Source organism: Centropristis striata, chromosome 9 (genome assembly GCF_030273125.1).
Source record: "Centropristis striata isolate RG_2023a ecotype Rhode Island chromosome 9, C.striata_1.0, whole genome shotgun sequence".
In the NCBI taxonomy this organism is placed as follows: domain Eukaryota; kingdom Metazoa; phylum Chordata; class Actinopteri; order Perciformes; family Serranidae; genus Centropristis; species Centropristis striata.
Genome location: NC_081525.1, coordinates 19,738,944 through 19,763,257, shown reverse-complemented (window position 1 = coordinate 19,763,257; position 24,314 = coordinate 19,738,944). Strand labels below are relative to the sequence as shown.

At 37.8% G+C, this 24,314-nt stretch overlaps 1 protein-coding gene across 1 annotated transcript; it reads right to left on the bottom strand.

The window, feature by feature from the left end:
• Positions 1–3,192: 3,192 nt before the first annotated feature.
• LOC131978043 (protein-glutamine gamma-glutamyltransferase K-like) lies at positions 3,193–13,600 on the bottom strand. Its single transcript, XM_059341543.1, has 13 exons — positions 13,306–13,600; positions 13,009–13,200; positions 10,371–10,622; positions 8,917–9,035; positions 8,728–8,835; positions 6,716–6,893; positions 6,477–6,615; positions 6,197–6,389; positions 5,722–5,875; positions 4,857–5,141; positions 4,120–4,280; positions 3,883–4,019; positions 3,193–3,778 (listed from the first exon to the last, which is right to left on the bottom strand). The coding sequence occupies exons 1-13, from the start codon at positions 13,592–13,594 to the stop codon at positions 3,619–3,621; spliced, it is 2,367 nt and encodes a 788-aa protein (XP_059197526.1). The 5' UTR covers positions 13,595–13,600; the 3' UTR covers positions 3,193–3,618.
• Positions 13,601–24,314: the final 10,714 nt, after the last annotated feature.

Sequence of the window (24,314 nt, the reverse complement as noted above, 5' to 3'; positions counted from 1 at the left end):
TCAGAAAAATATTGGCCTATTTTATTTCATAGGCTATTTTTATTTAAGATTTTTTTTTAAATGTGCACTTTATGGAGCTTTGATTTAAAGAAAAAGTTACTCCTATTGTTATACAGTATTTATGTTCACTTAAATAAACGGTTTCAATAAAATTACTAGTGACATGTCATATTTGGCTTTGACTGAACATTTGCTCTCACTTTAAGATCAAAATATCGGAATATATCGTACATCGATATTCAGCCTAAATATATCAGGATATGACTTTTGGTCCATATCGCCCAGCCTTATGTTTAATGTATATCTCACTTTGTATAGCACCAATGTTGCTTGATTTTTACAGCTTGGCTAACGTTAGCTCGCTCTGGCTCAGCATCAGAAATAAAAACTAACAGATCAGATAAAAAGCAGAGACGGACAGAGCTAAACTCTGTAGAGCTAAACACACACTCCTCATAAACCTGATGGTGCTTGTATTTGTTAGGCTAGCTGATTCGCTAACTTTAGCATTTAAAGACACAGGCTACTATATAAATGTTATATTAAACCAACAGTAAATACAATATGTAAAAAGGTAACTGTGAAAATTTAAGTAACTGACTTATGGGGGGGATTCAGGTTGTAAATATTGAATTAATTACAAGAATAAAGTCGAAAATATTTAATTAGTTACGAGAATAATGTTGAAAATTTTTAATTAATTACGAGAATAAAGTCATAAATATTTAATTAATTATGAGAATAAAGTCGAAAATATTCCCCATACACAAAAGCAGTGATTTCCTCCAACTCCATCTGGTTCCTTCTGCGGAAAGATGCAATTTCTTGCATATTCTTTTTAATGTCCTTATACTTATGATGATGTGATGCTGATGTGCCAAAAGATTTAGTATCTCTTTGTTTGTGAAACCTATCTTAAAGTACATTTCTACAAAAATGCTCCACGGCCCTCATTTTAACAACTCTCCTTCTCTAATTCATTAAATATTTACGACTTTACTTTGGTAATTAATTAAACATTTATGACTTTATTCTCGTAATTAATTTTTTTTTCTCTAAATGTGGCCCTTATACTCCGTCGTAGATAAGGGCAACTGTGAAAAAACATAAAATAAAATAAACTTGATAAAAGAGCACTCTGGACTCTGCACATGCCTTGTTAGCAGCCAGGAACATTTTTTATTTTTTCGGCACAGGTGCTGTCAAACTCTAGTTTACCCATGCAGAGTCCCATTTATCTTTTCACAGCCAACCGTTGAGAAAGAAGGATGAAAGTAACCTTCGATGTAAAAATACTTTGTGTACTGGAAGCTGGCTTGGAAATGGGACACACACACTGCGAGCCCTTTGATTTTATTTGACAATTTTATAGTTTTGGAAATCCCCCACCCCCATTGCAAACAATAAAAGCGGCAGCATACAAACTCAACTGGAGTGGCTGCTAGGTGCAGTGATTAAATGTGCTAGTATCATCTAGGTCATTATCATGTGTTTGTGGAAAGAGTGAACAGGATGTTTGCCACCACAGAGAAGGAAAACATTGAACGCAATTCAAACTTTGCTTACCAGAAACATCAACAGTGTGATATGAACAAACAAAAAATATTTTTGTCTTGGCTCTTTGCCACTTATGCAGTCAGAATTTGCAACAGCCTGTACACTCTCTCTCGGAGCAGGTAAACAAAATAAAAAAACAGCAGAGGAAACTAGATGTTTCATGGAGAAATCTTGACCTGTCAGTAACACCAATTTGTATCTACTTGTCGGAGTGTTTCTGTGGACACTGTGTGCACCTTTATGATGAAGTGACGCTGTATCCAGACTTTAGCCTTGCCACTTTCAAGTAATCACCAAAAGCAGTCTAACACATGTAATCATTGAGGCACCTCAAACACTTTGGGGGGCAGGTACAGAATTGGAAAATCTGAGCTCTCCCAGATTCCACTTAATGAATATAGCATGAGATTCCTTGTGGAAACCCTCCACTGCACTGCCTGCCTGCCTGCCATGGGTCTTGATTGTAAAGGTCATCTCATCTAAATGCCATTAACATTAACTTTACAGCTTTGTACTCATCTGTCTGACAAGTCATTAAACGGTAGCAAGGAGCCAAAACAAAACCTGTCAATTTGACAGCAAATGCAGCGCCTGTGTAGAGCAGTGACAGTCACAGAATGTTCTGGATTGATAGATGTTTAAAAAATGTTTGATGTAATGTTATATTTTTAAAGAAGATTACTGGGGCAAGGTAGGAGAAAAAAACAATGAGAGGAGGATTTTTTTTTCATTATGCAGTTCGGGAAAAAAGTAAAAATAACGAGAATAAAGTAAACTTTTTGTTTTCGGTAAAGTTGGAATTATAATCACAGATTTGTGTCAATAAGTCACCAGAGCGACAGAGCTTTCTCAATATCCGCCCCCTCCCTATGGTATCCCAAAAAACATAAGAGACTGCTCAGATCCACCCACCTTCAAAAAACTTGTCAAAACCCACCTGTTCAGTGCTGCTTTTAATGTATGACCAATGCTGTTGATTTAAATTTTATTTTCACTGTTTTAACTGTAAAGTATCTTTGAGTGCCATGTAAAGGACTCTAATAAAATTGATCATTATTATTATTATTATTACCAGAGTAAGATTGTTTTTAGAGAAACACACGTCTATCCGAACAGTTAGGTAGACTGCAAGCTACAACCTGATTTTCATCATTGTCATAAAATGAGCAATAACTACAACATTTAAGGGTGTAGTTGTACTAAAATCCCCTGACACATAAATTAACTGTTCTTGGTAGTAGGCTACCATAACTATTGTTTTTGGGGAAATCTGCTTTTATGTAATTTATGTGAATTTCTTAGATATATATTGTATTATATTATATTATATATACATATTTTCTCAACATTGTATTTCAACTTTATTCTCTACTTTGTATTTCAACTTTTTTTCTCAATGAATTCTTATGAATTCTTTTTTTCTCCTACCTGACTCTAATCCTCTTCTGTATAGTTTAGATAAGATTAAAAATAACATATTTTACGCTATATCATACAACTATAAATCATTTTTGGGAAATATTGTATTCAGAAGAAAAAAAGCTACAACCCTGATTCGAAAAATCACAGTAAATTCTTGGAAACCATCATTCTGTGACACACGACACCTGAAACAAACTGCTTTGAAATAATAATAATAATTTATTACAGATTTTAGGATCCTTTTTCTTTAACAATAACAGAGCATATATTTTTAAAAGAATCTAACTGTAAACACAAAGCAAAGTAGACAAAATAAAAATACATATATTGTATTTACAAATACAAAACATGATCTGAATGTAGATTCTGTCTTTACATAAGTACATTTAAGCTTCCCCATGGTCCAACTTGTGCAATGTTTAAATGTAGTGAGTTTCGAGTAAGCTAATACTGTATTCATGTACTATTAAGTGTTTTCTTTACATGTTTCTTGGATGTTTCATGATCAGTTGTGTCTCTTTGGTCAGTGATCATTCTTTTGAATTCTCATGCAAAATAAAGCAGCAGTGCAGTGTCATACTTTTGTAGATTTAAACACTAACTAAAAATATTCAGAATTAAAATGTCACTTTCAAATGCCTATAGAGTGCCGTTGCTTTGTTCCCCCACAGTGATGTCAGTCACACCATGAACCTGTGTGAGCTGCTTGCAGTCCAGTGAAGCCAGTAATTTCCTCGGTCCAGACAAGGTGGGAACGAAGTTCTCAGTCAGAGACACGGAGGCACGACTGCCAATATCTCTGAGGGTATGACAGGAAATGACAGTCACAATCATAAAAGAGAAAGATAGACAAGGTAGGTTAAAAAAAACTGAGCACAATATAAAGTATATTTCTCTCCTCACCCATAATGAATCATTCGAGCAGTTAGGAGGCCCAGTCCTTCCACATGAAATATCACATCTTTCAGAACCTGTGGTAGTGGATTAGTAAATGAAATCTCTACCGACATCTTCTCCCCGACCACGGCCTTCCCAATCGGCTGTGTGAGAGAACAACAAAGCAAGAGAACAAAATGACGTCACGATTCACATTTGAATCTTCTTACAAGTAATATTTCCCTTATTATTTTTCAGGTGCACCTTTATGGTGAGGTCTGGGGTGCTGAGCCGGAAACTGAACTGAGTGGCCAAGACCTGCTGTGTTTCATTGATCCTGCCAGACAGTGTCAGCATCAGGGCGGCCTGGTCTATCAGCTGGTTCTTATAGTCGTTGTACTCCAAAGTCCACTCCAAAGTCTTTTCTGTAGATAGAAGATGTAGGAAAAGTATGTGTTTGTTCATCCTTGACAAATTCCAATCTGGTTTTAGAGCCTTACATAGCACAGAAACTTCCCTCCTGAAAGTAACCAATGACCTCTATTTAACAGCCGACAGGGGGGAGAGTGGTATTTTAATTATTTTAGTGCAGCCTTCAACACTAGTGTCGACCATGCCATTTTAATTGACTGCCTTAAGAACTGGGTTGGTTTTATTCGTATCTTTTAGACAGAACCTTTGCGATCTCCATAGGTAATTTTAACTCTTCTAAAGCTTGCATTACCTGTGGCGTACCGCAAGGTTCGATTATAAGTCCGATTTTATTTTAAATTTATTTGCTCCGGACTTTTGGTGGTTTGGACTTTGAACTATCCCTATAAAGCAATAGTTCAGGGTTCTTTTGCTTTCTTGCTGAGAGAATATTGATACCTCTCTCATATCTGTTTACTCCTTTTCCTGTCGTAGGATTTACTTTTACTTTTTTTCAGTTATTTCTGATTGTGAGAAAACCCCTCTGTTGATGCAAAAACCTGATTTTTATTTCTGCAACTTCCACTCACCCTCATTGGGTAGAATTTCCACGTTTGTCGTGTCTTTTCTGACTGTGGCCTTGTGGACGCCGGTGTAGTACATGACTGCCACCTGACTGTGCAGGAAGAGATTGCGCTGCTCTGAGCTGCTGTTTCGCAACACGATAGTCAGCTCTGCATCTTTTCCCATTCTTGGTCCTTCACCATCCATGGTCACTTCTACAGACACATCCTCTGCTGTGGGAGGGGAATAGGCCTCTGCTTTGGTGCCATAGCTACATGCTGTTTCCACAGCGATGCGTTCCTCCTGTGAGCCTGGGATTGACCAGAAATATAGAGTTATTTCAATAAACAATGCTGGGATTTGTATCCCATACTCTGAGTTCTTGTGATGTTCATAAATAGGATAGATTAATTGAATCTGGGTTGTATGAGGTTCATATCCACCTGAAAAAAACAGCTTCAGTTTATGCAATATCTAATATATTCTCACTGCTTATACTCAGCGCCAGACAGCCCCATTCAAGTTTATGCAGGAGGAACTCATCAAAGCCATTAAACTCCATTGAAAAACAGTCTTTTTACCTTACAGAACACATTTTCTGTGTTTCTGTTCTACCGCTGCCTCAATTGGTTAGTTTGTGTTATTATGTGACTTTTGTGTTTTAAAGGGGTAGTTCAGATTCACCAAAGTACACTGACATTGATTTTTAGGTGGCTAAAATATGTTTTTCAGCTGCCCCCAACAGCGGTACATTACTCAGTTTCTGTGTTGGTACTCCTGCTTGCTTCTCCAAACTGGAGGTTTCACAGTACCTCATGCAACTCCACTTTAATAAATCAAGACTATCCCTTTAAATGAGCAATCAAGTGTGTGGATTTTGTTTGATGATACCTTCGGGGTGTTTGTAGAGGTCAGTGATATCATTGCGTTCATCAGAGCCAACAGCCTTTGTGCTGATAAAGTGGCCCATTATCTTTTTCTCAATGTAGATTTGACTAAAGGTGCCATCTATGTTCCTCTGCCAGTAGATTTTGTCACTGTTCACCTGAAAGTGTGCAGAGGAGAAGCAAGAGTTAGAAAATAAATCCCTGATGGGATACACAGATGGGAAATGTCACGCGTTGTTTGATGTATGCCATATGGCTCATCATTAGTACACAGTGCACGTATAATCTGTCAACATAAAACAACAAGTAAAAGATCAGTTGTTCACTCCTGGAGGTCAGGTATGTGAAGAAAAAACTGTATTTTAGATGTTTTTTTCACCAAATCAATCATCAATTTTGTTCATTCATTGCAGGTCCTGCAGTTCATGAAAGCGCAACACAGAATATCTTAATTTAGGTGAACTGCATTTTCTACGAACCTCGGCAAACACAAACGGAGCGTCGTGCTTAAGGAAGACGTGACCGCTGCGGACAGCAGCGAGAGAAGCAGGGCCACAGCGGAAAGTGCCTTGGCTGGTCTCCTGAGGTGTAGCGTCGACAGCCTGCCAGCCTCCGTAGCCTGGGGGCAAGTCAGGACGAGCCATCCAGCAGTCGTTCCATACGTGGAAGTTCCTTCAGGGAAAGACTCGAAGGTCAGGCTTAATGAACTACAGAGCGAAAGTGTCATGACAGCATCGCAGCAGTAATGATAGGACATACCAGATAGAGTCGGTATTGAAATGTTCTATAGGCTCCATGTTTTCATCCAGGTATACATCTGTTGTCAAGGAGACGTCCGTGTCATGAGCTGAGTCAAAGTTGGTAACAGTTCGACTGGGAATGCCTAAACACCGTAAAACTGAAAGAAAAATAGAGTGACAAGGCATCAGTGGGCATCATCTGTATGACATACCAGCACAGGTCATGAAAATATGTGATAAGAAAAACAATCAGCTGACCTGACGTGAATACACCAGCAAAGACCCAGCACTGGCCATACTTTACGGGCTCGCCACTGTTTTTATGGTACTCATGTAGGATTTCAACACTTCCACTCCAAACTGTTGGACTAGTTCCAGCTGAATAGTCTCCCGACCAGTCTCCCTCCACAACACCGCGGTCATCAGGGGAGTTGATCTGGATAAATGAAGAAAGTAGTTTTTTATTAATATTTGTGAGTTTGAAGTTATAAACAGGTAGCGGCTGAAAATCGGCAACTTTTTTCTCTTTTCTTTTTTTTCGATATAAAAACATTGGCATGATATTTAATACACTCCATGCATAATATGAGACAGTGTTGGGCGATAGAGTCCATAGGAAAAATGAGTTGCTCATGTGTTGCTCAATCTATCAGTTTGAGCTTCTCATATTCGTATCATTCTGTGATCATTTGTTTCTGAGAAGAGATTGAGCAACACATGAGCAACTCATTTTCCTCAGATTACTTTTTTCTGTAACAAGAAAGGTATTGCGTGAGTAGCCTAATTAGTTAGTCATGACGATGCTAAGGCCATCGTTGATTTTGTTAATTAACGTTAGGCTTGTAGTCTCGCACACATGCACGGGGATAGATGGAAATTAGTAAGCCTTGCCTCCAACACAACTCATATGCTACTACATGTAGTATTATCAGCAAAGGAACCATGGAGGAGCTAAACCTTTGACACACCGAGCAGGAGCGAGGGAAAAGCTATCACTAGCTGCTAAGCTAAAGTAGCTAACAGAACTAAATAAACGGATGCGATTAGCGATAAAGTTGCTACAAGAAGGAAAGAGATAGCTTTAGCAATACTAGAGTCGGTGTAAATAAAGCGGATAATCATCTGATGTAATGTGTAACTTTTAAAGAGTTAGGGTTAGGGTTAACCACAAGTACACAGAAGCACCGGAAGTGACTCTTTCACTGTTTGCACCAATCCCGGTCAGACATATACTAACGGTTTGTTTTGTTTTTAATGATATGTGGACTTTACATTGAAGTCAAGAATTTAATTGAAGATGTTTTATTTTTCCATGTTTTGTTTTGATAAGAATTTTAAAAGCATTTCAATAGGTACATTTGAAAGAACAATATATACAGAATAATATGTTACATTTTAAGATTGGAACAAATTCTTAAAACATGCCTCCAGCCCCTCTGAGGGACCGCCACTACTGTGCCTCTTACAGTATCCTGTTCTGATTTTTCCTCTAGAAGCTTTCCCTTATCACGGCTTTTCATAAAATCGTTAAATGATTTCCATATTTTGTCATAAACACCCAATTTGTTTTTTTAAGGTATATATTATTCTCTCTATTGATATATATTGCACCTTATTTTCCAAACACCAGTTGTAGGTGCTTCAGTTTTCGTTTTGCCTGTAATATAGCAAAGTTAAGAAATGTGCTTTTAACCTGTTTATATAACTTTAATGTTGGAAGAAAGTTTAGGAGTCGATGTGTAAAGGTGATTGATACACAAGGTCATATTTATTTTTTAAACGTGCCACAATTTCGGATGAAAAAAAAAACAATTTTACAGGTATGTGGTCATAAGAAACAAAACAAAACACAAAAACCGACTGATGATTGCACTACAAGGAAAGTCAGCAGAAATTATGACAGTTCATCTTGAGGGGAACATGAATGTCTATACCAAATTCATGGTGCAATTCTTTCACTAGTTGTCAGGAAATTTCACTAAAAAATGGAAATGTCAACTTCATGCATGGAACATGACAAAAAAGTATGGGGATTACAAAAATCGATAGGATTCACCCTCTGGGGACAATGAATGTCAGTACAAAACAGTATAGTAAGAGCACACTGAAGCATTGCAAAGACATTCTACCATTTTCAAAGAGGGAAAAAATTAATCAGCTTAGACCCCAGGATGCTTTTATATCCTGCTGAACCACAACTGGTGGCACATTATGAAGAGAAATATGAAGTTTGTTAGATCTGATGTAAAAAAAAAAGAGCTCAGTCTCACCATGGCAGAGATGACTCGCACCACATTAACCGGGTCTCCCCAACCAGATGGAGGAGTTCCACTTTTATTCAGGACAAAGAGACAAGCAGCAAGAATCCCATCATCAAACTGAAAACAGAGAGAACAGGCTGTCAGTTTTACTGCTCCGTCTATTATTCACCAAACACCAGAAGACCACACACCACTCACCTGTCCATAGTTCCATGTCCGCACTCCAATTTGATTTTTTGTACCGTAGTAGATTCGTCCGATATCATTCAGGACATATTCCTGTCTCTCCTCTTCAGAATCCATGAACACTGTGTCATCTGACAGAGAACAAGTAACAACCTTACAATAACTTTAAAGTTAGCTTTTTTTTGTATTAGGTTCATGGGATTTTTTTTTGTCAATTGCATGTTACATCTGTACACTGCGAAAAAAGCGGTATCTAAAAACAAGATAAAAACACTAAATCTGAGGGAAAAGGTACTCAAAACAAGTGAAATTGCATTTAGAAACCCCAAAATAAGTGAAATATACTAAATATAAACAGAAAATAAGCAGAAAAAGCTTAAGGGGAGATTTTTTTTCAAAAGTAACTTTTTACAGCCCCCAAATTAGGGAAATATACTAAACATAAGCATAAAATGCTGGTTTTAAATTGAGATTACTTAAAAATGTAACTTTTCACAGCCTCAAAATAAGTGAAATACACTAAATAAAAGCAATTGCATATTTTATATATTATAGGTCATGAATTCCATACCAGTACAGGTAAATCAGGGCACTTCACAATACAAAAGCACTGCATTAGGTAGCCACTTGGTAAAGATTTTTTTTGTCTCACAGTTTTGTCTGTGGAGATTAAGTATGAATAGTTGAGCAAAAGAAAATCTTGTTGAAGCACGTCTCAGAAACAATGAACATTATTGTTGCAATGTCAAAATGAAACACTTGTTTGATTGACAAGGGACTTCTGGGCGATGCTGAAGTTGTCATATGGACTATTTCAGGGGACATTGTTTGAAAGGGTTTTGTTCTTTTTTGGGGTATTTTCTTAAAGGAATAGTTAGACAGTTAAAATACAAGAATCTGCTGATGGCTTATAAATAAGCCATGAGTGAATTATTTTGTTTTTTACATTTAATTTTGTATTGTGCTGGAACTAAGTTTCCTGTTCCTGATTTGTGTTGTGAAGTAAATGTGCACGCATGAGCTAACTCACATTGCTAATAGGTTGAGAATGGAAAGCTAACGTGGAGCTGATGGTTAAATGCACTTTAAAAGACTGTGAAGACTTTAAGGAACTCTTTTTCATGGCAAGCAGCCAACAAGTTTTGTTCAAGTTTAATGCCTCTCACATTGTTGTTGTTAAGTTTATTTTGCATATGAAATGATGTAATTTAATTTCTATGTTTGCACCTAATTTCAATGCAGTTCTTATGCCGTGAGAAGTGAGGAATGAATAAGACAGATGAGACATTCTCAATAAACGCCTTTCAAAGAGCCACCATGTGTTTGTTGTCGTGAAAAGAGCTACAACTAGTATTTTATATCTTCACTGCAGGGCTATATGACCGAAATTGAAGTTTTTTTCTGTTATTCTGACCACCGTTGTAGTATTTCAACAAGACATATTGTTATGTGTCTTAGGTGTTCACCTTCACACCATGGGTTGAACAACATGTACAAGTCGTTTGCAGGGTCATGTGTGGAAATGGCCTGGCCGTTTGGACAATCTGTTTCCACTATGAGCTGGTATCGACCAATGACCGCCGTGGGGGCAGAATTCACCGACAGCTTTATCCTTTTGTCGTCCTGTTTCACAATGGCAGCCTCCCAACGAACGTCCTCCAAGTCCTTCACTAAAGGGATGATTACATGTGTTCCCTTTGCCACTGTTGGCAGTGGCCCTGAGAAGGTAAAAGGAAAAATGTGAAGTATTATAGCATGTGGAAACTGTTGCTTATGCCATGACGAAATAGAAGCAGAAGCACATACACAGTTTGATCACTCTTCACTACAATTGGCCTTTCCATCTAAGCCACACCTACATTCCTAACTTGTGGGGTAGGTTTGAATAAATAGAAACCAAATGGGAAGAACTGAGAATGTTCTGTCCTGACAAGATATGCAAACACACACACACACACACACACGCACACGCGCACACACACACACACACACACACACACACACACACACACACACACACAGAGCATGTCAGGACAACATTTGATCTTGTTTTAGCTCTATAAAATGAATGTTCAGAAGCAGTTTGCTGTTTGACTGCAGTTACTGAGCTGCCTCGGGTAATGTCTCAGGTAACTGTAGCACTTCTGCATCCTGGGTTTGAAAACATACAAAAAATTGGCCAAGTGTTTTCTATGATAAAGAAACTTCCAACATACAATTGTGGAAAAATGCATCCCTCCCTGGTTTTTACCCCCTCTCCTGTTGGGTATGATCTTTTCTCTTTTTTCTGTGTTCTTGGCAGTACGTTATCATGTGGAAACAGTGTGTCTCATTTCCATCCATCCATCCATCCATCCATCCATCCATCCATCCATCCATCCATCCATCCATCCATCCATCTAGGATATTCTTATCCATCTATCAATCCACCCCTCAATCAATTTATCCACTAAACCAGTATCTTTTCCATCCACCCATTTATTCATCCATCCTGTATCTTTTCCATCCATCCATCCATCTATTATCTCCTCATCCATCTATCGACCCATTCATCCCCCCATCAATGTATACATCAACCCAGTATATTTCCATCCATCCATCCATCCATCCATCCTGTCTGTCAGTCACTGCATCTCACCAACCAAGAGGATGAACCCTTAGGCCACGTTCTAACCTCTGTGGAAAATTTCAAAATTTGAATGAAGCCAATCAGTTTTGAAGCAGCTGGGGTGCCAAAGCAGGGGGCTCCAGCAGAACAACGCAGATCCTGAAGCAGCCCCCTGCATTAAATCAACACAGGGGGCTGCTTTCAATCTGAATTTCTGCTTAAAGCAATAGTTTGACATTTTGGTAAATAAGCTTTTTTTATTTCTTGCATATAGTAGGTGACGAGATTATCTGCAGCTGTTATTGTCCTCCTGTTCATATCTGGTATGGCAGATGGCTTTATTGGATGATAACTCATAATCAGTGTTGTATTTTTTATTGTGGTTTTAAAAGGTTTAGAATATATATATATATATATATATATATATATATATATATATATATATATATTTAATTACTACGATATCTTTTTATATATATATATATATATATATATATATATACATATATATATATATATATATATATATATACATATATATATATATATATATATTTACTATGATTATCTTTTTTGTTACTTTATTTGGAAAATAGCAACCATTTATTAAACCATGCATGTTTTCTCACTGGTAAGCAATAAAGACAGGGTTACATTTTTATTCCTGATATGGATGCACGGCCCTTCTGTAAAAGAGACATTGTAATTGTTCTCTTCAAGCTTCACTTGTTATCACACACAGCTATAATTGTAGGATCTATATTGGTCTGTGTCCTCTCTGCCTTACAGTCCTCAACACAATGAGCGGGGAGCAGAGACAGAGACACATGGTAGAGGCAGCATCGACTGGTTTTTTAGTTAGAGCAGAACTGGGGACTCGGCATCCGTAAAACTCTTTCCCTGCAGCATAGCAACCAGAACTGTTACCATAGCAATAGTAACCAAAAATCTCCATCCCTCCCTCCCTCTCTCTCTCTCTCTCTCTCTCTCTCTCTCTCCCTCTCTCTCTCCCCCCCCCCCCCCACCTATCTATAAATCTATCTCACATACAAATGCAAAGAAATCTTAATACTCAACACATACGAGCAGCCAAATGAACAGTTTAAAACATGAGCTTAAAAAGCAAAATGTCTCTCCGGTACATCCTGTTTCCTCCCGCAGCCCTAAACTCATCACCTTCCTCTCTTTTCCCGTGAAAGAGAGGGGAAAGTCTTAATTATCATGTGCAGTGTTGCAAAGGGTCTCTCAGAGGGTCAGGCTTACTTGCTTCTATCCAGTTTCACACTTGGCCTCTTACAGTAAGATCAGAGACCAATAATGTGGAAAACTCATAAAAACTACTTAGTATTCATACGTTCGCCTATTGCCAGTGGGATCATTGTTGTCTCTATTTTTATCTTAATATTCTGATGTCTATTTAGAACCATAAAATAAGATAACATTTGCAGTGTTGGAATTCCAAAACATTGCACTTTTTCCGTCAAAGACTGACTGACCTGTTTTAAGTTCGAGGTGAAGTTTGTCGGTGCTGGGGTTAAAGGGTCTGGACAGGGTAATCCACATCTGGAAAGTCTGTCCCCTCCGAATAATAAAGTCATCACTTAGGTAGAGGTCTGTGTGGTGCTCTTTGCGGTTCTCTCCTGATTTGCTTTTCATCAGGTCTATTGAGCGCACTTTCAGGAGGAGTTCTGCAAAGACAAAAACAAATATATCAAGGTGAAATCTATCTCTTGGCTGGCTTTTATTTTCTTTGATAAACAACACAATTGCTGGCTCTCTGAGATGCCAGTTACCATCAAGCTCGCTGGCACCAGTCTCAGGCTTCTCGCCATTTATCCCTTCCTCCTTTTCCAGCTCATCAATCCCTGTGACCAAAGTGTCTGTGATGTCATCGTCATTTGGCTCGGGACAGCAGCACGGGCAGACCTTACGAAACCACCTCCGACATGCATTTTCTTTCTCGCCATTGGTTTCCTCTGGCTCTTCAATGTCTTCCTCTGAGTCGTCCCCAAAGCCGAGAGTGACAGCTGGAAACCGACCCACTGCAGATCTGTCTCGGATTGATCGCGTCTCCACAGGCATCCTGAGAAAAAGGTAAACACAATGAGGACATGAAGGCTTTTGTCACTAATTTTATCACATGGGTTGACACACCAATCTTTTCACTTAAGAATGCTTCACATATTTTCTCCAAAACTACATTAAACTACAGTAAGCTACTGTAGAAATGAAAAGAATAGGTTTGGGCTGAGCTGAATTAGTTCGAGATAGACAGTGAGACTTTTTTTTTTTTTTTAATCGCTGTGTTGGAAATGGAATAAATATTAAATACTTACAGTCAAGCATGAGAGTCTACCCTTTCCTATGCTACATCGAGAGTGACGGAGAAATTATCATCTTGTGTATAATGCTAAAAATCTGAAGTTATGGAAGTATTACCGTATGGCCCAGTCACATGAACTCAAGCCTACACTGACACCATCCATCATGTTCCAGTGTCTCCATTTGAACTGATTCCTAACTGGATAATATTTAACATTATTCATTTTGTTAAATGTGTATTTATATTTAACCCCTTGCCGATTGGTGGACTATTCTGCCATGTTTTTTCTTTTGACCGTAGCAGACTCAATTTTTAAGGCTAGAGAGAAAAAAAATGATATCATATGAAACTAAAATATTTCAGGAATCATGTCATAGTGTTGTGATATTTTGTAGGAAAAGGGTGTGAAATAATGCTTGCTATTTTGTGTGGAAAAAAAGTCTACATGGTGATTTTCGAAGTGGAAGAATTTAATGGAAAGAAAATGGGTACCCATGAGTCTCCCTCTTCATGCCATTAGCATGAAGTTTAAAGCAAAAAACACATGGAATTGGTTGCAACACACTCTGAATTTCGAATTTGATTTTGAATTGCATAAATTAGGGAACCTCTGGAAAGTTGAGACTCTTGTTGATTCAAATAGGCCAATTTTATTCAAGTGTGATGATGTTAGTCCACCTAGTAGCCATTTCTTTGGAGCGATACTTTTAAAAAAAAAACTTGACCTCTGAGCGCTGAGCTGCATCTCAGATTAATCTTCAGGTTCCCAACTTTATCATGGGTTTTGTCACACTTCTACTGTTGACCTGGAATCTCCCCCTAAAAATCTATACTTGCAATTCTGTGTACAACAGAAAGTAATGCTAAGAGGTGAACAGGCTACCCCTGGTTTGAAATCACAGATTTTTTTGAAGAGACACAGAAAGGCTGCCATGTTTCCATAACAGTATGTGTTGTGTCACCTTAGTTTCCCTCCTCTTGTCTGTTTATTTATGATACATTCAAATATATACAACTCAAATGAATGTGAGGATGTGTTCATGGTGTAAGCTATTACAAAATGTAACTGATCATGTCTGATTTGCATGAAAAAGCCCTTTTCTGGTTTAAAGAATACATAACATCTCATTTGACTAATATTGCTGCTAAACAGAGAATTAATCATACACATATCTTGTTCCGTTTAGCTCTGTACACAGAGATTCACCTCTCAAGCAGAAAGCTGCTCTGTGATACCATCAGGACACGTCTGGAGCTGGTTCACTGATGCAGAATTACAATCTGATTCATTAAGTCAGTCAGTGAAAGCATCCAGGAGGTTTTCCGGGGAGGTCAGCACACATGCACATCTGATTTGCAACTGTGCTATGAAACTTTCTTTTCTTTTCTTTTCTTTTTTTGTGATTATAAAGATCAAAATAGTCGGCTCTGTCATATTTCTCTGACAGTCAAAGAACTGATGAAATATGCACATGAATTCCACAAACCTCTGCCGGGCTTTAAATCCGTCCTTCTCCCTCTCATTTTCTCCCTCGACTCATTTTGCCTCTCCTTTGCTCACCTCACTCTGATTTGACTTGCATCTTTCTAGCAATTCCAGCTTTCAAGACATGCTACAAAACCAATGAGTACCGTTCCCACACACTTATTCCTTTACATTGCTTGGCAACAGTCACTGTCAATGTGGTGGCCAAACAGGCTGAGATGAAGCTATAGCCAGACTGACAATGAGTTTGTTCCTTATTCATTATGTCAATGGAGTTGAGGCAGCATGCACAATAAATCACAGACAGATACTAAGTAGGTGAGGGAACGCCTTCATCTGCCAGCTCAGAATGGTGCGTCATATTTTCTGCTGACAGATGAAGCTAAAAACAACTTAACAAACAATTTGGATGAAAGAAAAAAATCCAGCTTCTACATGCTGATTAGATTACAGCTATAGGTATTTATTCACAGAAAAGTGAACTGTACAAAGTAACACACTTTGTTTGTTCTAAAAGCGTAGCAACTGAAACTGTCTAATAGTTAATCTATAGATTATTGCTGTATCCCAAAGTCAAGGATCCTCCCTTGGTAGGATCCTTTCTTCAGAGCCGGTCCACCAGAGGCGAGGCCAGAGCCCTGCCTATCTCTGGTATAACAAACAAATGGAACATCCTTCAGAGTATGCAGGTGTGCGTCATTACATGCTAAAATTCAGCCCTGCAATTTCAAAACCAGTGCACAAGGATGTGGCACCAGCACACTTCAACATTTTTGAGGAAATGGAAGAAGATGCTGCAAAGTTCAATCTCCACGATTTAACAAGTAAAATCCACAAAGTGGATTAAGCCTGAATATTTCACTTATCCTGGCTGAATTTGTCCGCTACTCAGTTTCATAAAACATTGCCGCGCATAACTCACCATTCTGTCTGTTCCATGATGTTTGATTAATTTTACAGTACAGTAATTTATAAATAACAATAGCGGATAATAGTGGACTTAATGGCGTAGCTACTTATACTTTGCACATAGTCAGAATGATGCATAAACTATATTTGAATTAACCTGAAGCACAGCTGAAGCTGATAATGTCTTCCACAGGTAATTAATGATTAATTTGCACGTTCCCCCGTGTCAGTGTGAGTTCTCTCCAGGTACTTCGGCTTCCTCCCACAGTCCATAAACATGCACTTAGGTTTAATTGGTGACTCTAAATTGCCCCTAGGGGTGAATGAGAGCATGATTGTCTGTCTCTATGTGTCAGCCCTGCCATAGTCTGGCGACCTGTCCAGGGTGGACCCCGCCTCTCAGCCATTATCAGCTGGGATCGGCTCCAGCCCCCCGCGACCCGAGTGTGGATAAGCGGTTAAGGATAATGAATGAGTTTAAACCTGATGATTGTGCTAGATGAACAGGGAGAGTGATTAGAGCTGATAAGGGCAGTGTTAATATCTGTGCAAAACTGCATGTCATGAAAAAAGGTCAGTGGGTCACCAAGTCTGTAGGATTCAGCATTTGAGAATGAATGCTGAGACATGTCAATGTGGGCCAAAAAATGTTCTGAAACATAGCTTGGACCAAAAAATTGTATTGAACAAATAAGAAAGCTTTTGAGCTTATAGTGTATATATTAGTTTGTTCAGCAGCTGAAAACACTCCGTAAACAATATTTACGTTTATAGCAGCCATTATGATGAAGGACACCAAGGCAGAAGTGCTGTTACGGAGTGTAAAACCAAATAGAGGAAGCAAGGATATAAAGTACAATAAAGGCCGCTGTCAGTGTTTGAATTTGGGGTTAAAAGTTAAATTCCATCCGTCACTATTACATTGAGGTTTGAGGAATCCTCCCAGCAAATAATTCTAGGAATGCTCTTTGGGTCACTGGAGCCTTCTGATTCTAAAATGACCCCAAAACCTGCATTTTATTGGCAGCTGTGGATGTGATACATATATGGCTGTTACCTGTGCCGTCAACTTTGCTGTGTGTTTCAATTCACGCTGAATATTTTAGCATTGTCAACTCTATAGTAGCCCATGCATTGATCATGCTTTGACTATTTGATGTGCTGTTGTGCAATTTTTTCCCGAAACGTTGTATGAGCCCACGCATGTGCAGCTGAATCATACATGCAGACATTGACAATGAAACAGTGGAGCCCTGGACACAGACATACATAGAGATCCCACCAGCATAAGAGCAAGGGATTTTGGTTGTTTTGTATCTCTTTGTATTATTTTTGTATTTACTTTGTGTTTCTTTGAGGACATTTTGTGTATTTTCTTTTTGTATTGCTTTTATTGGTCTTTCGTGTCTATATTTGGTCATCTTTTGTCACTTTGTGTCACATAGTTATTATTTTGAGTCTATTTTTGTCCTTTGCTGTTTCTTTGTATTCAATTTGTGCCTTTTATTGGTTGTTTTGTTTCTATTTTTGGTATCTTACATATTTCTTCAAGCAACATATTGCAGGTAACTATCTATAGTCACCTCACTGATCCCATCTGTTGAAAATGTGTTTTCATTTTTGCCCTTGTGTCCCCACCACTTCTCAACACAAAGTGACGCCCTTGGAAAGTCCCACAGTGATTATAACTAGGAAACCACGGTAGGTTGTGAAAGTTTACTGCAGGGTGGGCCTTCACAAACTGTTCATTAGTGAAAACAAATCCCACACCAACACCTGCCTCAGAGCCAAGAATATAAGAACAGTAGAGAAGAAAAACTGTGTGGAATTGTGCTCCATATGGTTGAAATTACAGTCTGCTTGCAGGGTCTCAGATCCAAAAAGACGACACACACACCCACACAGATCAGCAAAACACTTTCAATGCATCCAATAATGAGTTGAAGGAAATATAAAATGTTTGCACTGCACTGTAAACTAACACAGTGAGATGAGCCTCACCAAGCTGCTGAGAGCGACATGTTGTGGAAGATAAGATGCCTGACAGCTGAACCTGCTATGATATGAGATTCTCATCGCTTCATCATCCGCTGTGTTACATTCTCACTACTCAGAGCACTTTCTCTGGCTCCCTCTGGGTGTTTGCATCCAACATGTTGTATGAGCCCATGCATGTGCAGCTGAATCATACACAGACATTGATAATGAAACAGTGGAGACCTGGACACAGACATACATAAAGATCCCACCAGCATAGGAGCAAGACACACAGACATTGTCGTGGCTTTTGCTTTTTTGTTGATGTTTTGCATCTTATCATGCACCTTTCCAATGTTTTGTCTCTCTTTGTGGTCACTTTTGTGACTATCTCTCTCCCTTTTAACTAATTTTTGGGGGATTTTGGTCGTTTGTTGTTTTGTATCTCTTTTACCTGTTTTCGACAAGAGCCGGTTCCCAGCCGGTACCCAATTGCGAATGGTTCTTTGGTTTTCCACTGCAAAAGACCCAGCTCCCAGACGGGAAAACTGGTTCCACAGCAGCACCAGCTCTTTGCTGGTCTTGAACTGAACCATGAACCGCTAGATCAGGGGCTGGAGGCTGGGTTATCTGACCACCAAGACCAACTCGGCCCATTGAGAAAGACCAACTAAAATGTGTATCATTCATTTATTTGATTTGTTTAACTGCAATGTGATTGATACAGATGAGCTAGCATGCTAACGTTACCAGGTGATCGACAGTGTGGTTACGTTAAGCAGGCAATCGATTGCATGCTAACATTTACCTGGCGATCGATAGCATGCTAAGGTCAGCAGGCTAGCGTTAGCTTACAACAAAGTCCAACATCAACATCTTACTTTCAGTGTTAATAAATGTATTTGGCATCCATTGCGATTAAAATGAGCAGCACAGATGTGTTGTAGAGACATGTAGTCTGCCATTGTATTATACTTGGCAAGAGGGTGAACACATATTCAGACGTTAACAGTGACGTAATGACGTGGCTCTATAGCCTGTGGAAAAGCAAACAGCTTCATAGCTGGTTCGCAAGTTGAACCAACTGCAAACCAGCACCGGCCGGGAACCGGCTCTGGTCAAAAAAGGGTATGAGTAGTTATTTTTGTGTATACTTTGTTTTTCTTTGTGGTCATTTTGTATATTTTTCAGTCTTTTTGTATTCCTTTTTTTGTTCTTTTTGTGTATCTATTTGGTCATTTTTGTTGTCACTTTCTGTGTTATTGTAGTCATGAGTGTCTTTTACTGGTAGTTTTGTGTCCCTTTGTATTCTTCGTGTGTTGTTTTGGTCATTTTGTGTCTCTGTTTTTTCATTTTTATAATCACTTTGTGTCTCATAGTGCCTTTTATTGGTTGTTTTGTTTCTCTTTTTGTTCTCTTACATGTTTCTTCAAGCGACATATTGCAGGTAAAGCCCAGGGGCCCGTTGACACTTTGGCCCCTGGGCATGGCCTAGAAGGCCTGTACAATAATCAATCCATGCCTAAAGATCTAGAAAATTTGGTAAAAGTAAAATGGATTAGATCTAAGTTCACTCCCATGGTGTCAGCAATAGATGTAACAAACCCATGATGTGCTTTTAAATAAAGCTGGATGTTCAGATAGGAGGGAAGTGATCCAGTAAGCATCCGTTGGCTACACTCATGACCCGCTGCCTCAGGGGCTGCTCATTCTCAACCACAATGAGATGAACAAAGGAACCTTCATACGTATTAATGGTTCAAATTAACTCACAAACGCTGCCTTTATATCTGTCCCTGAGCCAAGTAATATCCTTGTTTTGTCTCTTTCACATCAGTCTGACAATATCGCTTGATTATTCTAGTCTGCTACACTCAATTTAACTTCAACCACAGAGATATGGCAGCTATGTGTCTCTCGGAGTCAAATGTGATATATTACAAATCTTTGTGAAGAAAGAATCCCTTCCAGTCAAATACTGAAAAAAACAATCAAAAAAACATATTCCATAACTGTCTCATGTGAGTGAAGAATGTAAATCCTTTCAGGAATCAGATCGACATTAGAAACACGTTCAACAGCACTTAGATAACTTTATGACTATTATTATTAGTTGCATAATCATGACAGCGGAACAAAAATACTTTTTTTTAGAAACTGACTCCTACAAAACATGTGAATTACTAAGGCATGAAATCAGGAAGTATTTTGCACAGGAAATAAGTTTAAATGTGAGTTAACTATGAATTGTAAATAACATAAAGTCATAAATCAAAGGCCTAACTACAGGCAGTACATAGACAGCTACATGTCAAACAGCTGGATCAAACTCACTCAGGTCAGTAGCAGAAGAAATTAGAAATCGCAGACTGGAGAAAGAAATCTTCTGTTCCCTGTGGCTTTATGTTTCACAGACTACGAGTTGAGACCTCCTTTAAATACTTGCAGTTTAAGACAGTGAGGACACGCCCTCCTGCAGCACAGACAGCAGTCAGGTCACATATTATGCCAAAGGCAACAACTAGAATAATTCAGCCAGTAAGCCAAGAAACTACAGATACATTTTAAAAGTTTTTTCATTTATTCCACAGGTAGCAACAGGGGTGTCATATTTCTTTGTGGTTTGTTAAAGAGCATGTGATTGTTACTGGATGTGGAAACAGTGCCACCATCTTGCCATTGGGGTCATTAAAGTAGTGTAAAGGAAGGGAAGGGAAGGGAATGTGTCCAAGCTTCTGTGTGAAAGACTTTTTCCTCCATTACTTCATCCTCATGCATCACTAATGACATTTTTGTCCATTTGGGTAAATTTGTCCTCCTTATCTGGCCATCACTGTGACTGTGTTAGTGCATATGCCACAGTTTTTTGTAAGAAAGTCTCTCTCTTGATACATTTTGGAATTCAAATGTAAATTTTTCTAATACATCAAAAGAACACTGTAAAAACAACAAAAACAACAAAAACAACAAAAACAACAACAACAACAACAACACACTCTTAAGTCTAAAGGGACAAAAATGTCCATTTCCAAAATACTGCTATAAAAACGTACACTTACACAATTTTACAGATTAATGTTTTTTCTGCATAAATCTCGTAAACAACCTCAGCCCCACTCAAAACTACCAAACATTTAATCTTTTTGAGGATTTTAACCCTTTAAGTGCCAGTTTGATGTCACTGTTGTTATTAAGGGGAAAAAAGTAATTGTCCATATAACATGTAACAAATGTTTTGGATTGTCATGGATATGTCAATGATTAGCCACAATATTGACTTTGATGCATTATTAGTTTTTGTGTACAATCAGATTTAAAATTTACTACCCTCTTAAGTCATTAAGGACAAAAAAATGTCCAATTAGGTCCTATTAAAATCACATGTTTTAATATCAACTATTACAAAATATAATCATGCATTTTGTAATGTTAGGGTTTTATTTTTGAGAAAAATAGTCAACAGTGACATCAAGTAATCAAGCTGGCATTTAAAGGGTTAAAATCCTAAAAATTATTGAATGTTTGGTAGTTTTGAGCAGAACTGAAGTTGTTTAAGAGATTAGATTAGATTAGATTAGATTAGATTAGTCTTGAATATGTCAAAGATCAGGCAAAATATTGACATTGATGCATTATTAGTTTTTGTGTACCATCAGATCTAAAATGTAAGTCATGGATAAAAATGTCCACTTCCAAAAACTGCTAGTTTTTTTTACTTGAAAGGATGACTCTAAATTGCCCGTAGGAGTGAATGAGAGTGTGACATCAGACACATGAAACAGCAAACATACACACACACACACACACACACTTTCTTAATAACCTACTAAACTCAATAACACAAGCACAAAAACTAATGAAATTACAAGCATGTTATGCATAGGCCAATAATGGGGGAATCGCTGATTTTAGTGGTGAACAGTATAAATGACAAATTTGACTATTTTTCTCAAGAATAAAACCCTAACATTACAAAATGCATGATTATATTTTGTAATAGTTATGAGATTAAAACATGACATTGTAATAGGACCTAATGGGACATGTTTTGTCCTTAATGACTTAAGAGGGTAGCACATTTTAAATCGGATGCTACACAAAAACTAATAATGCATCAAAGTCAATATTTTGGCTAATAACTGACATATTCAAGACTGATATAAAAAAAATTATCCCCCAGCCACCTAACATTTGTTATGTGGAAAAAAACCTCAATGGCATCAAGTCATCAAACTGGCATTTTAAATGGTTGAAATCCTCAAAACGATTGAATGTTTTGTAATTTTGAGCAAGGCTGAAGTTGTTTAAGAGATTAAAGCAGAAAAAAGCAGAAATAAATCTGAAAATAAATTCGCAAAGTTTTTTATATCAGTTTTTTGGAAGTGGACATTTTTGTCCATAATGACTTAAGAGGGTAGTAAATTAAAATGATGCCTGAGGGTTAGACAAGTGTTAAACTGAAGTGTTCAGATGTGTAGATGCAGTGTGAATCCTGTGCAGACGTGTCGTACCAAGCAGTGAATCATTTTGTTGCATAACCGCAATCAGCTCTCACAGCAGCACACCTGTAGCATAGCGCTTATTACGCTGAAGCATTGTGTGTTGTTTGTGTGTGTGTGTGCGTGCGTGTGTGTGTGTGTGTGTGTGTGTGTGTGTTTGCAATCATTACGGCCTCTCTTATGCAGAATAATCTGCCAGAAAATCTATGCAGGCTGGATCACTTCAGTCTTGTAAACTCTTAATAAATGTGTATTGAATTTATTAATGTTATTTAATTAGTCAAAATGGCTTTATAGATTTTTAGATTTTATGTATTGCATTTATGACGTATTGTACAACCATCTATTTTGAAAAATGTTTTTTAAAAATGTATTGTATTTGATTGCACTTATATGTCTTTCTATTTTTAGTTACACTATTTTAGTTTGGTTCATTTATATTAGCTAATGCATTGCTGCAATAATTTTAACTTTTGTTGTGAACATGTGAAAAATGGCCATCACTAGTTCCCAGAATCCTACTGTAGCTTATGCTTTTATCAATGAACTCAATCAAGAACTGCTGAGAACAGATTAGGTCAAATCCTGTCCCACATCTAGGAAACCTCCTGCTCCACTGGTCTCTGTAGAGTCCAGTGGAGGAGATGGTAACCTGGATATGAGGCAGGATTTGAGCTCTTTATTGCACTCATTTTGAAGGAAAAAAAGAGACCCAGGAGGTTCTTTCCTTCCAAGATTATTTCCATATTTAAGGGATTTTTTCTTTTACATTTCAGTGAATGACTTCACCAAATGCTCGGGAACCCGGAGAAAACCTCACCTTACCACCACAGTCGACAACTCAAACTGAAAAAGGTCCAGGACCGAGAATCGAACCATTGCCTTCCAGCTGTGAATATTGAATTGACATTGCATAACACATCTGCATCTGCATCAGATTTTGTCAGCAATAAACATGTGGCTGTGAGTCAGTGTGCAGCCTCTCAGTTTTATAATTATATAATTACCATTAACCTGAATGGTACACACTATAAAAGTAAAGAGAGCTTGTATTAATTGTCATGTATTATGATTATTATTATTATAATGATTATTATTATTATAATTATTGTTATTATGAGCAGTAGAAGTATTGGCTCATGTCCTATCCTTGAAATTATTCATTTACTCACTTATTTATTAACCTGTAGGCTATATCAGACTCCATTCAGAAAGAACCACATTTCCTCAAGGTTACTCTCAAGAACTCAGGGTCAGTTATGATACATTAAAACAATTGTGTAAATACACAGTAGAAAAGGAAAAATAGTGCTTAAAATGTTTCTTCAAAGATAAAATAAATCAACCATTAAACCATTGCCTTTCCATTGTAGAAATACCAAATGATGGACAGATTTAAAATGTTTTAATCAAATAAATATTTCATCACCAATCGAGACTCTCTACACAAACATGGGCTTTACCTAAGGTTATTTATTATAGATTTTTAATTTATTGAATTACCAGACGTATTGTAAAGACTGCACAGCTCTCTGACATGTCTCGAGTGTTCAGGTTTTGCAGAAAATATTTTGAAGCACTTGTCATGGTAGGAAAAGCACAGGTGTA